This window comes from Narcine bancroftii, chromosome 5 (assembly GCF_036971445.1).
Source record: "Narcine bancroftii isolate sNarBan1 chromosome 5, sNarBan1.hap1, whole genome shotgun sequence".
NCBI classification, from domain to species: Eukaryota; Metazoa; Chordata; class Chondrichthyes; order Torpediniformes; family Narcinidae; genus Narcine; species Narcine bancroftii.
Genome location: NC_091473.1, coordinates 144273337 through 144288469, shown reverse-complemented (window position 1 = coordinate 144288469; position 15133 = coordinate 144273337). Strand labels below are relative to the sequence as shown.

Sequence of the window (15133 nt, the reverse complement as noted above, 5' to 3'; positions counted from 1 at the left end):
AGTGGCCACCCATTTCCATCTGATTTCCTTGCTGACATGTCTGTCCATGGTCTCAAGCACCCGTAAATTGGAGGAACAACTCGTCATCTTCCATGTAAGCACCTTCAAACTGCATGGTATTAACATCAGCTTCTCTGGTTTCCTTTAAAACCCCATTCCCATCCTCTCCCACCTGTCTCCTTTCCTCTAGTTCTCCCTCTCTCTTCCCTTTTCTCTCTGTTTCCTTTGATAGAGTCAAAATTAATTCTCACCTTTCCTCTTATCATATCCAATTAGCTCTATTTGGCTGTTGGTCTGGACTCTTTTCCCTCCCATTCTTCCCCCATTCTCTGTAGTCTTTATTGAGAGAGCAGGTTAGCAGAAACCAGAAAAGTCAATGTTCCTTTCCCCTCCTCCTCCCTTCCCTTCCCCCTTTCCAGTTCTTCTCTCTCCCTTCCCCCTCAATTCACCCAGCCATCCCTCCTCCCCTTGATCCCTCCCTTCTCCACCCACTCTTTTGTTTGGACGCCTGCTGATGTTTTTCAATACCTTGATGAAGGACTCTAGCCCAAAACATTGGTTATGTATTTTTACGTTTGCAATATAAAGGACACTGTTAGACCTGATGAGTTTCTCCAGCATTGTATTTTTACTTCACCCACAGTGTCTAAAACTTTTGTGTTTTACTTAAGTGGAGTTTGTTGGTTGGTCAGCATGGAACATTTGAATTTTGTGAGATATTAGGAATTTTTGGGCCCCTGCTCATAAGAACAAGCCTGCTACAGGCACACTGTTGACGGCATCCTGTCAGGGTGCTTCACCACATGGTACGAGAACTATTGCCATTGTTTTGTATCAACCGATCTCTCTCTCGCTCTGTCTCTCTGTAACTCTGCACATTTGTATTGTGTTTCACTTGTGCTACTGTGTATGAAATGTCAGCTGGATTGCTCACAAAACAGCCCCTTGAACTTGACCTTTCACTTTATTTTCGTATCTGTAATTAGAAACTCTCAAGCTGGGTTTCGACAAATAAGAATCTGATATATATAGAACAGAGCAGGAATCAGAATTAATCTTTCAGAAACCTGGCAGATTCTCAACAGATCTGAGAAGGTAACTGAGAACTAACCAGCTAATCATTCCACTTACACTAATCATAGCATGTTGTGACCTATGTTTTAATTCAGCGAAACCTCTGCTCTTTCATGTCCCTGTCAACCAGGGAGGGTTGGATTCGTTCCATGGTGAAACCTCTGCTCTTTCATGTCCCTGTCAACCAGGGAGGGTTGGATTCGTTCCATGGTGAAACCTCTGCTCTTTCATGTCCCTGTCAACCAGGGAGGGTTGGATTCGTTCCATGACCTGTACAGAATGTAGCCACCTCTCCTGCCATTTATAACTGGAATTCTCAATGTGAAGTTCAATATCACATCTAAAGTGATATCACTTTAGCTGACTGATGCAGAGATTTCCAATCCTTGTTGAAAAACTTGGGAATTTGCTTGACACTGCGGTGGAAGTAAGGCATCCTCCCTTGAAAGGGACTGCTTGGGAAGAATGGAGTGCATTGTAAATCCTTACAGAACAAAATTAAAATACGGGAAGTTAATTCAAAACACTCACAGTTAAGAACTAAAACTGATCATCGTGAACCATCTTAATGATCACTAAAACCCCATCTGGTTCACGTCTTTTATGGAAGAAAATGTATTGACCTTAACTGCTCTGGCCAATTTGGGTCTCTCCATGAGGCAGCTATTAAATTGACTTTGAGCGATCCTCTTAAATAGCCCAAAGAGCCACCCAATTGGGAATATCTAATAAATGCTAACCATATTCTCAGAATGTGAATGAATGCAGAAAGACCATGCCATTTGTATCGCATTTATTATTAAAAATCAGTACTTTTTCAGACAATTTGCAATAAAAACCCTGCTTTGATTTTGGATTCTAGTAATTACCATCAGGATTATTAGATCCACTTCAGTTACTGAAATGATACTCCTAAAACTGCGCACAAACTCCTGATGTTGCACCAGGGCATCTCTTGCAGCTCGCTCTTCTTTAAATGGCCTCAAAAAGTCCTTTATCTTGTGATGGATTGCCAAGTTCCAGGCAACTGCACAGGAGGATAAACAACTACACTGCCTTTTAAGAATTTATCAGAAGGCAAAAGGCTGTCCAGATTTTTGGGGGGGGGGGGGGTGGGAAAGAAATAGGATAGCGCACCAGATGCTTTCACAATTTAAATGGCAACAAAAAGTTACACAACCAACAATCTGCTCTTGATAAAATATAGTGACATACAATTGATAATGCAATTTGAGCCCCTATTTCTGTGCACAGTATTGAACATCAAAATTTTAAAAAAATAGATACATTTAGTTATGAAATTATGGTACATTTCTTTATGAAAGCACTCAAGTCAAAATACAGTAAAACCCCTGACATTAATCAGCTATGGGGGATTGGTAGATTCTGGATAAGTGAATTTTCTGGTTGCATGTTGCATGAATTGACGAACTAACAGCAACGTACGCCAATATTAAACTTCCAAATTTTTTTACCTATTTATTTTCAATTTTTTTTTGCTGGTTGCTTGAATTGCAGATAACAAGGGTTTTACTGAACATTATATAATGTGAAGTGGGAGCGCACTTCGCAAATAGCACATCGTGCATTCTGAATCCTTGAGAACAAGTTGTTGAATGGAGCATTCACATCATGTTTCTTTGCTGACCGACTTGAGCTGGTTCCCATTATTCAAATCTACATTAGCAGTTTTCCAAATTTTTTTAAAGTACAAAAAGTTCCATGTTTGCACTGAGCAGATACAGTGAGAATCATAACAAAAGAGTTATTGCTCTTGAAACAGTCGCTGATGTTTCTTCCCAGGCTGTGAAAGCACAATACTTCAGAGCACGTCACTATGTACAAGAGTGTGATAGTACTGTGGAAAAGAATCAGTCTCAGTCCTCATGCCTACAACATGGGTAAATGTTGCTTCAGAACCTCTTTGGATGATGTGGATATAAAGTCTGGGAACCTGACTTCAAACTCCACAATGAGATCACCTCGGTGGCTGGGGTTTTTTGAGAACGGCAATCCTTTGCCACTTATTCTCTTTCTTGCGCCTGGCTTAATCACTTCCTGGGTCGTTAATGAGACAGATCTGCCTTCCAAGGTGGGCACGTGAATGGTACATCCGCATAATGCCTACGTTGGAAAAGAGGGGGAAAGAAATTAGTATGTTGAGAGCCCAGAGAGGTATATCATGTAATTTGTGTCCTCTACCCTTCTCTGTCATACCACAAGAAGAACAGATGCTTTCAAACTTTATTCAGAAGTTCAGAGAAAAAAGATACTTTGAACACATAGTTGCCATAACAATTTATTAATGATTACCCTTCCTCTCATTGGATTGGATATCTTGCCCTGTGTTTGGCTTTGTGGCTTGAGCATTTTCTCTTTAACAGCTGATAGTGAAACATGTGAAAGGTGCAGAGTGTCCACCCGATCTGGGCCTCTCATAATCTTGTAGAGATTAAGTCTCCTCTCATTCTTCGATGCTCCAAAGAGAAAAGTCTCAGCTCTGCCAACCTTGCCTCATAATTTTTGTTCCAGTCCAGCAACATCCTTTCTATAATGAGGGGACCAGAACTGAACACAATACTCTTAAGTGTGGTCTTCCCAGAGATTTGTAGAGATGCAACATGACCTTTCTACTCCTGAACTCAATCCCCCTATTAATGAAGCATCCCATAGTCCTTCATAACTATCCTATCAACCTGTGCGGCGACCTTGAGGGATGTATGGATCTGAACCCTAAATGTCCCTCTGTTCATCCACACTCTTAAGCAACCGACCATTTACCCTGTACTCAGCCTTCTGGTTTGTTCTTCCAAAATGCATCACCTCACACTTATCTGGATTGAACTCCATCTGCCACTTTTCTGTACAACTCTGCATCCTGTCTATATCCTCTTGTATCCTTTGACAACCTTCAGCTCCATCCACAACTCCTCCAACCTTTGTGCCATCCGCAAACTTACTGACCCATCCTTTCCTTCGATCATTATAAAAATCACGAAGAGTAGGGGTCCCAGAACAGATCCCTGTGGCACTCCACTAGTTACCGACCTCCTGACAGAATATTTTCCTTCCACTACTACTCTCTGCTTTCTTCCTTCAAGCAAATTTTTTTATTCACACAGCCAAGGTTCCACTGATCCCAAGCCTCCTGACTTTCTGGATAAGTCTCTTTTGACCTTGTCAAATGCCTTGCTAAAATCTATGTAGACCACATCGACCACCCTACCCTCATCAATTTCTTTTGTTACTTCTTCAAAAACTCAATAAGGCTCGTGAGGCCTGACCTTCCCTTCACAAAGCCATGTTGACTATCCTTGCATAGGCTGGTCTTCTCCAAATGCTCAGAGATCCTACCCTTAAAAACCTTAAAAACCCTCTCCAATAGTTTGCACACCACAGACGTTAGACTCACTGGTTTATAATTCCCAGTATTCTCCCTCTTACCTTTTTTAAACAAGGGACTACATTTGCCATTCTCCAAACCTCTGCCACATTCCCTACGACCAAGGGGGAGTCAAAGATCATCGTTACAGCCCTAGCTATCTCTTCCTTCACTTCCCACAGCAACCTGGGGACTTATCAATCTTAATTTTTTTAAATCTCCGCATTGTCCAGCACATAGGCCTGATCTATTCCAACCTCACCCTAAACAAGGTCCTTTTCTTTTGTGAATACTGAAGCAAAGTATTCATTTAGGACCTCCCCAACCTCCTCCGCCTCCAGACATATGTTGCCTCATTTATCCTTTAGTGGCTCCACCTTCATTCCCATCATCCTTTTGTTCTTCACATATGCATAGAATGCTTTGAAGTTCTCCTTAATTCTACAGGCCAAGGCCTTTTCAAGCCCCCTTCAAGCTCTCCTAAGTCCTTTTTAAAAATATTTTATTTATGTTTTAATCACTAAATAAAATTTGCAAAACAAACCTTTAAAATAGTCTAATCCAGTGATTCTCAACCTTTTTCTTTCCACTCACATCCCACTTTAAGTAATCCATGTGCAATCGGGGCTCTGTGATGAGTACGGGATGGCTTAAGGTGGAATGTGAGTGGGAAGGGAAGGTTGAGAATTACTGCTCTAGACCCGATTGTTACTGAAATCTTTTGCTTGAGAAAAATTGTCATTGGCCCATTTCCTTTGGAGTTCTGAAACCGTGCACATAACGAGTCAATGAGGGGCGACAACAGTGGTTTTCAAACGTTTTCCTTCCACCCACATACAACCTTATATATCCCACTCCCCCCCACCCTCTCCCCCTAAAGCCCCTAGAAAGAAGGAAGAAACAAGATGTAAGAAGAAAGACCAGAGATTGTCCAGAGAGTCCTTTTTCAGAAATCAAATAAAGGAAGTCAGCACGGATTGAGGTTACAGAGAAATGATTAAACATTCATAACATAACAATTACAGCACGGAAACAGGCCATTAGGCCCTTCTAGTCCGCACCGAACCAAACACCCCTTTCTAGTCCCACCTCCCTGCACAATGCCCATAACCCTCCATCTTCTTCTCATCCATATACCTGTCCAACCTTTTCTTAAATAATACAATTGACTCCGCCGCCACTATTTCTCCCGGAAGATCATTCCACACGGCTACCACTCTCTGAGTAAAGAAGTTCCCCCTCATGTTACCTCTAAACCTCTGCCCCTTAATTCTTAACTCATGTCCTCTTGTTTTAATCTTTCCTCCTCTTAACGGAAATAGTCTATCCACATCCATTCTGTCTATCCCTTTCATAATCTTAAATACTTCTATCAAATCCCCTCTCAACCTTCTACGCTCCAAAGAATAAAGACCCAATCTGTCCAATCTCTCCCCATACTCCAGATGCTTAAACCCAGGCAACATTCTGGTAAACCTTCTCTGCACTCTCTCCACTCTGTTTATATCCTTCCTATAATTAGGCGACCAGAACTGCACACAGAACTCCAAATTAGGCCGCACCAACGTCTTATACAATCTCAACATCACCTCCCAACTCCTATATTCCATGCAATGATTGATAAAGGCCAGCATACTAAAAGCCTTCTTCACCACCCTATTCACGTGAGTTTCTACCTTCAGGGAACGATGTACCGTTACTCCTAAATCTTTCTGCTCTTCTGTATTCCTCAATGCTCTCCCATTTACCACGTATGTCCTATTCTGATTCTTCTTACCAAAATGAAGCACCTCACACTTATCAGCATTAAATTCCATCTGCCATTTTTCAGCCCACTTTTCTAAGCAGCCCAAATCCCTCTGCAATCCTTGAAAACCTTCTTCATTATCCACTATTCCACCTATCTTAGTATCGTCTGCATATTTACTAATCCAATTCACCATCCCATCATCTAGATCATTAATGTATATAACGAACAACAGTGGGCCCAATACAGATCCTTGAGGCACACCACTGGTCATCGGCCTCCAACCTGACAGACAATTATCCACTACCACTCTCTGGCCTCTCCCTTTCAGCCAATGTTCAATCCATTTGACTATCTTAAAATTTATACCTAAAGACTGCACCTTCCTAACTAACCTTCCATGTGGTACCTTATCGAAGGCCTTACTGAAGTCCATATAGACAACATCCACTGCGCTACCCTCATCCACATTCCTAGTCACCTCTTCAAAAAATTCAATCAGATTGGTCAAACATGACCTTCCTCCCACAAATCCATGTTGAGTGCTCCTGATCAGACCCTGTCTATCCAGATGTTTATAAGTACTATCTCTAAGAATTTTCTCCATTAATTTACCTACCACAGACGTCAAACTTACAGGCCGATAGTTGCCAGGCTTCCTCCTTGAACCCTTTTTAAATAACGGAACCACATTCGCAATGCGCCAATCCTCCGGCACTATCCCCATATCTAATGACATTTGGAAAATTACCGCCAGAGCCTCTGCTATTTCCTCCTTCACTTCTCTCAATGTCCTGGGGAAGATCCCGTCTGGTCCCGGAGACTTATCCACCTTTATATTCTTCAAAAGCCTTAAAACTACACCTTTTGTAATCTCTATATTCCCCATATTTACCCAATTTGCTTTTTTTATCCCACATCTCCCAATATCCTTCTCCTTAGTGAATACCGAAGAAAATAAACTGTTCAATATCTCCCCCATTTCTCTAGGCTCCACACACAGTTTTCCACTCTGATTTTCTAAGGGACCAATTTTGTCTCTAGCTTTCCTCTTACCATTAACATATTTGTAGAACTCTTTTGGATTAGTTTTCACCCTGCTTGCCATAGTTTTCTCGTACCTTCTTTTAGCTTTCCTAATTCCTCTCTTAAGATTCCTCTTACATTCAATGTATCTTTCAAACATCTCCTTAACTCCATGCTTCTTATATCTAATGTACGCCTCCCTTTTTCTTCGAACCAAGTTTCCAATATTCCTTGAAAACCACGGCTCTCTCAAACCTTTTGCCCCTCCTTTTAACCTAACAGGAACATAAAGCTTTTGCACTCTCAAAATCTGATCTTTAAAAGACTTCCATCTCTCTACTACATCCTGCCCATAAAACAAATTGTCCCAATGCACACCCTGCAAGTCCTTTCGCATCTCCTCAAATCTAGCTTTTCCCCAATCAAAAACCTCAATCCTTGGCCCTGATTTCTCTCTTTCCATAATGACATTGAAGCTGATGGCATTATGATCACTGGACCCGAAGTGCTCGCCAACACTAACCTCCGTCACTTGACCCATCCCATTTGCCAACAGTAGATCTAACACTGCTCCTTCTCTGGTCGGCACCTCTACATATTGTTGTAAAAAACTATCTTGCACACATTTCACAAACTCTAACCCATCCAGTCCTTTCACAGAATGTGTTTCCCAATCTATATGTGGAAAATTAAAATCTCCCATAATTACAACCCTGTGCTTATCACAAATATCTACTATCTCCCTACAGATTTTCTCCTCTAGGTCTCGGTCCCCTCCGGGTGGTCTATAATACACCCCTACAAGTGTAACCTCTCCTTTCCTACTCCTCAGTTCCACCAAAATAGCCTCTGTGGATGTGCCCTCTAATCTATCCTTCCTGGGCACCCCTGTAATATTTTCCCTGACAAGCAATGCAACCCCACCTCCTCTTGCCCCTCCGACTCTATCACACCTAAAACAACGAAACCCAGGGATATTCAGTTGCCAATCACATCCCTCCTACAACCATGTCTCACTAATCGCTACCACATCATACTTCCAAGTATCAATCCACACCTTCAGCTCATCCACCTTTTTTACAATACTCCTGGCATTAAAATATATGAATTTCAGGGATTTCCCAATTTTTAATCCCTGTTTTCCCTCATCTTTAAGAACAACATTATTTACTTTTCCTGCCTATTGCCCTTCATCTTCTTCCAGAGCATTTCCCTTCTCTATCACCTGCCCATCCATATTCAAATACTTACTACAAACTTTCTTTGTTTGCATTCTAACCTTCTCCTTACTGCTCTGTACTATTTTGTTCCCTCCCCCCAACCATTCTAGTTTAAAGGATCCTGAGTAGCCCTAGCAAACACCTCTGCCAAGATTCTGGTCCCCCTGGGATTTAAGTGTAACCCGTCCTTACTGTACAGGTCACATCTCCCCCAAAAAAGGTCCCAGTTATCCAGAAACTTAAAACCCTGCCCCTTACTCCACCCCTTCAGCCACGTGTTAATCCTCCACCTCATTCTATTTCTATTCACACTGTCACGTGGCACAGGGAGTAATCCAGAGATTACCCCCTTTGCGGTCCTTCTTTTTAACTCCCTACCTAACTGCCTGTACTCACTTTTTAGGACCTCTTCTCTAATTCTCCCTATGTCATTGGTACCTACATGTACCACGACCTCTGGCTCCTGTCCCTCCCACTTTAGGATATCCGGGACACGAGCAGCAACATCCCGGACCCTGGCACCAGGGAGGCAAACCACCATCCGGTTCTCCTTGCTGCGTCCGCAGAATCCCCTATCCGTCCTCTTAACTATGGAGTCTCCTACCACAATTGCCCTCCTCTTCCTTTCCCTCCCTTTCTGAGCTACAGGGGCCGACCTCGTGCCGGAGGCACAGCCACTGTCACTCCCCCCAACCTTGATGTCCCCCTCAACAGTGCTCAAAGAGGCGTACTTATTACTGAGGGTTACATTCACAGGGCTCGTCTCTGGCACCTTACGTTCTTTTGTCCCTCTCCTAACAGTTACCCACCTTTCATCCTCCCGTGGCCCTGGCGTGACCACCTGGCTGTAACTCCTGTCTATGACTACCTCTGTTTCCCTAACCAGCCTGAGGTCATCGAGCTGCAGCTCTAGTTCCCTAACACGGTCCCTGACAATCTGCAGCTCGACACACCTAGTGCAGATATGGACATCCGGGAGTCTGGAAGACTCCAGGACCTCCCACATCCGGCACTCCCGACAACACACAGCCTTAACACTCATCCCTTACCCCAATGAAGAAGTAATGAAGACTATCTTAGCTTTCTCTCCGCCTGCTTTCGCCGAAGCCTGATGAGCCAAAGCCTGGAAGTCCCACTCCTTCACTGGGCCACTCACTCGCTGGGCCGCTCGCTGTCCCTCTTATTTATTGGCCTTTTACCAATTAACCCCTTCACACTCTCCTGTACGCTGGCTCGACCAATGGCTGCCTCCGACGCCGACACCTCCCCGCAGACCCTGGTAAGAGACTTTTTAAAAAGTTTTCTTACCTGCCCCGGACTCTTTTCTGTCCTTCTCCTCTCCTCTCCTCTCCTCTCCTCTCCTCTCCTCTCCTCTCCTCTCCTCTCCTCTCCTCTCCTCTCCTCTCCTCTCCTCCTCCTACTGCTAAGCTCTGTCCCCAGTAAGAGTCTTTAAAAAGACCTTACCTTCCCGTCACACTCTCCTGTACGCTGGCTCGACCAATGGCCGCCTCCGACACCGACTCCTCCCCGCAGACCCTGGTAAGAGACTTTTTAAAAAGTTTTCTTACCTGCCCCGGACTCTTTTCTTTTCTGTCCTTCTCCTCTCCTCTCCTCTCCTCTCCCTACTCTGCAAATATGGGCGTCATAGTCTCCAAAATATATGAATTTCCGTATTCTACCTCTCCATTCCTAAGTCTGTATCTGATTTCCAAGTTATAGCAATACATTTCCTAGACAGTGCTAAGGTAATTTTTACAAACTTTATTTGATACACATGTAATTTTAATTTAGATGTAATACCTTTAATATTACCTAACAGAAATAGCATTGGATCCTGTAGGAATTTGATCCCTGCTATTCGTTCTAATAAATTACTCACACCAAGCCAGAAAGGTTTTACTTTAGGACACTGCCTAGTAGAATGCAAAAATGTACTGACCTCTTGTTTACATTTAAAACACAAATCTGGTCATGTGTAGTTCAATCTATGTATCTTTTTGGAGGGTAAGGTGTAACTGATATAAAAACTTATATTGTATTAACTTGTATCTTACATTAATTGTATTTGTCACACTATCCCTACACAACTCCATTCTATTTTGCTCATCTATTTACCTATTCAAATCAACTTCCCTTCTTTAGAAGATCCCTTTTGCAGAGATAAATTTACATATATTATTGTTATGAATCAATGTTTCAGCCTCACTACAAATTTGTACCCAGTTTTTCATTCAGAAAGGCCTTAACTTGATAGTAACAGAAAAATATTATTATTAGATATATTAAATGTATTCTTCATTTGTTCAAAGGTCAAAAATTGACCTCTTTCAAAACAATCTTCAATATTTTTAACACCCTGACGTTACCAAATGCTTAAAGATTGGTTATCAATAGAAAATAGAATGTTGATTCTGTCCTAAAGCCGTATTCCTTGACAATCAACTTCTTGAACCTATTTCTTTATCAACTTTACTCCTGATCTCAATCAAATTTTTCAAAATAGGGGCATCTCTAACCCCAGTCAACAATTTAGAATTCCATTTTGTGACAGATTATGTTGTGTTTGTATTGTATATGTTTTTGGGAGATAAATTGGGGCAAGGTTTGTTAGTGTAGGTCACATACAAATATTTTAAAACAGATCTTATTTAAAATACTGGAGCTCTGCTAATGCTAGACATATCAGGGCCTAGAACCTTTGCAAAAGCTTTGGAGAGTGCCCAAGACACTTTACTAATGGATTGTTGTTTAAAAAAAGGCCACAGATGAAAGAACTTGTTGGAGCCACAGACTGTCTGGAGTGGAATTTGCTATTCTAAGAGGGTTATGTGGTTTTGCAAGCAGAGAGAATAAAACAGGCTTTCTCTCTGAGAGAGAGAGAGAGAGAGAGAGAGAGAGAGATCAGTTCTGCAGTTTTACAGTCAGCAGCAGCAGCTGGCACTGGAACAGGACAAGCTGGCAAGCTTGTGGAAAACCCCATTTGGAAGATGGGCTGTGAGTGCTTAGTTCAGCCTGGTCAAAGCCTTTGTGGTTCATGCAAGAGGAGAGGACTGGCTGTCTAATGTTTCACTTGAAATAAGGGAAACAAGAAGGAACTCTGTGGTGACCTGAAAGAAAGAGGTTATCAACTGGAGAATCCTGAGGGGGCAAGTTTCTTCGGCAAGACACTGAAGTGGCAGATTAAGAAGGAATCAGTTGTTGGTGTCCAGCGAACAACAAATCTCTTTCTGAAAACCGACAAGAACCTTCCTGAGCAGTAACCATTTACCTTTCAAGCACCAAAGCCTGGTGAACTTTATAAATGTTAAATTCTGTGCACAGTATAAGAATTGCCTGCAACCAGTGAACTTGGAGGAATGAGAAGTGAGATTGGATTGTGATTCAAAGAAATGTTCTGAACTTATACATATTAAATACATGTGCGCTTAGAATAAGAAGGGGGTTAAGTTAGGGTAGTTCAGTCAATTGTGATAAGAAAATGTGATTCTGTTTTCATATTTAAAGATCATCAAAAGCAACTTTTGTTTAAGTATCCATTTGTCTTGGTGAATATATATGGCTGCGGGGTTTGGGGCTCCTCTGGGCTCATAACATTTTATAAATAAAATCTTGTGAATTCATTTCTCCTAATTATTGAGTTCAATATCTACCGAAGCGGGGTTTTTTTGCTAAGTCAAACAATGCATTAATAAACCTCAACTGGACAGCCCTATAATCATTTTTAAAATTAGGGAGTTCTAAGCCTCCCAAATCAAACTTCCAAGTTAATTTTTCCAAAGATGCCCTTGCCATTTTACCATGCAATAAAAAAAAAACCCTTATATTCATATACAAATCCTTAAAGAAAATTGAGGAATTGAAATTGGAATTGATTGAAAAAGTTATTGTAAGCTGGGAAATATATTCATCTTAATACAGTTTACTCTACCAATTAAAGTTATTGGTTAATGTGCTTCATCTATTCAAACCATCTATATTTTTACTAAGTAATGGCAAATAATTTAACTTGTACAAATTATTTAAATTTTTGTCCCCTTGAATACCTAAGTTCTTAATTCCTGTATCGAGCCATTTAAACTGAGTAACTGTTTTACACTGTATATAAGGGCATAATTTCAGTTTTATCCCAATTAATTTTATAACCTGATACTTCACCATAGTCCTAAGTCCTTTCTTAAGCTCCTTCCTGGAAACCATATATTTCTCATGAGCCCTTCCTGTTCCCTGCTTCCTTCCTCCTCTTGACCAGCTTCCTCACCTGTTTTTTCAGCCACAGTTCCCTTTTCCTACCATCCTTTCCTTGTCCCAATGGGATAAACCTATCCTGAACTGAAGATCTTGCCTTGATTGGAATCAAGGTTAGCAGAGCTGGGACTTTTCTCTTTGGAGCACAGAAAATGAGAGGAGACTTAATAGAGGTCTACAAGATTATGAGAGGCATATATATCTCACCTGTTTCCCAGGGCAGGAATGGAAACACCAGAGGACATATTATACAAAGTTAGTGGAGGTAAGTTTAGAGGAGACATCAGGGGTAAGTTTTTTTTTTTTACAAAGAGTTGTAGGTGCCTGGAATGCCTTGCCTGGGCTGGCGGTGGAGGTTGAAACATTAGGGGCATTTAAGAGACTCAGACAGGCACATGGATGAAGGAAAAATAGAGGGTTATGTGGTAGGATAGGTTTAGTACTAGGGATATATGGGTCGATACAACCTCAAGGGCCTGTACTGTGCTGTAGTGTCCTATGTTCTATATTCAGAAGTTCGCAGTTAAACTGTGAGTAAAAGGTCTGCGGAAGATTAAATCTTGATTTTGCCTCTAGGTAGAAGGGATGTCTGAAATGACTCTCAGTTCCGGTTCTTTGCACGTCTATTGGTAATGTGCGTGCCCAGACGAACAGAATGTCCACAAGCTATTTGACAGCACAGCAGTGATGCCTACTTTTCCCGTCGATGGGGAAGTGGCCATCAAATGTTGGCATTAGCTGATTCAGCGAGACCGCAACTTGATCCATGCACTTCTTTATCTTAGTTCATTGAGGACAGGGGACACAGAGAACCACACTCCTCTTGCTTTACCTCATGAATCTTTTATATTTACTCTGTTGGAGTGTTGACTGCAAAGCAGGATTTTTGAAATCATGCCCATTTGTGTAAAATGCAAAGACTTGCACTGGTAATAGTAGAGTAACTCAATATAAAATATAGTAATTAAATTTTGAGAGCTGCCAAAGGATTTGACTCCTTTATAGTGCATATTCATAGGCAATATGAAGGGCAGACGAACGATGAAGAAAATAGAGAGAATATGACTTTGGCCATCTTACCAATAATTAAGAACATGGGTAAACTTGACCTTGGTCTCAAATTTTCTGCCTAGCCTCAACAGACCAAAAATATGTTTATCTCACTCTTAACAATACTCAGTTATTCAGCCTCTGGAGTTGGTTCACAACTTTCAAAGCCAATTTAGGTTCTTGGAAGTCACAATCTTCGAGGATCTTTTCTGGACCCAACACACCAATGGCATCATTAAGAAAGCACACCAGCACCTCTACTTCCTCAGGAGAATGACACCAGAAACCCTGGCAAATTTCTACAGTGGTGGAAACTGTGCTGGCCAGGTGCATCAACATCTGGTCTGGGAACACCAATATCCCTGAGCATAAACCCCTCCAAAAGGTAGTGGACACAGCCCAAGACATCACACAGGTAAAACCAAGGGTGCAGTACAATTTTTTTAGGTGCCAGAGCTCACCAAAAATGGCAACAAATAGGTTTCACAAGACCTGGCCTTGGTGGCTGCCATGTTGTATTGGGCATTGTATAATTGAGAACATTGTATAATTTAATAATATGACAAAGTATTGTAGAGTTGCACTCACTAATTATCATAAAATATAATTATCAACAAGTAAAGAAAAAGACAGTAATCATGTATTTTACCAATTTAAAACTAATTACCTAATGCCACCAATCTGAAGTTTCACAATAATTTCCACAAAGGGTCAGGTGTAATATGTTTGGGGGGGGGGGGGTCATCTGTTGACCTGTAGCACTGCAGCCATGATGTGGCGTACTGTTCAGGATTCCACTGAACCAGAGAATGTCTGTATAGTTTAACAAATATAAGTGGTGATACATGATTTATGAGGATTCTTGAGCGTGTTATTATTATCAAGTTCTGTGACTGAATCCCCTCTCACACTCAGAAGTACTAATAGGAATAACTTGTGAACAGCTCAGCCATAGGCATAAATCTTGGGGGATGCAGTGCCCACGATCCTCCACATAATCTCTGAAGGCATTTATTATGGAGGAAGAAGAAAGCTTCAACCTCTTACAGGGAGGAGTCACGTGATGGAGTAGTGGCCGGACGGTGAACTCCAGCCCTCTCCAGAAAAGTCGGGAAAAACAAAGGAAAACACAAAGGCACAGAAATAAAAGTTAAAGAAAAGTGAGTATAAAGGTGGAAAGAAGATGGCGACAAAAAAAGAAAAATTAAAATCAACGGTAATAAGAGAGGAAGAGAAGACAACGGAGGAAGAAGGAAAAGGCCTTACCTGTCCGAAGAGGCCCGCTGTGGAGAGAAAAGCCCGATCCCTCAGGTCGGTAGAAATAGAACTACAAAAATGGCTCGCTGAGCCGAGTAAAAGTGCGCAATCGTGCATGCGCAATGCGCATGA

The 15133-nt window shown here is 41.7% G+C and overlaps 1 protein-coding gene across 1 annotated transcript in view; it reads right to left on the bottom strand.

Annotated features, from left to right (window-relative positions):
• Positions 1-1852: 1852 nt before the first annotated feature.
• dnajb4 (DnaJ heat shock protein family (Hsp40) member B4) overlaps positions 1853-15133 on the bottom strand; it is a 38900-nt gene continuing 25619 nt past the window's right edge. Inside the window, exon 3 of the mRNA XM_069939322.1 lies at positions 1853-3198. Within this exon, the coding sequence (XP_069795423.1) occupies positions 2965-3198 (234 nt within the window). The 3' untranslated portion in view covers positions 1853-2964. The remainder of the gene's footprint in view (positions 3199-15133) is intronic.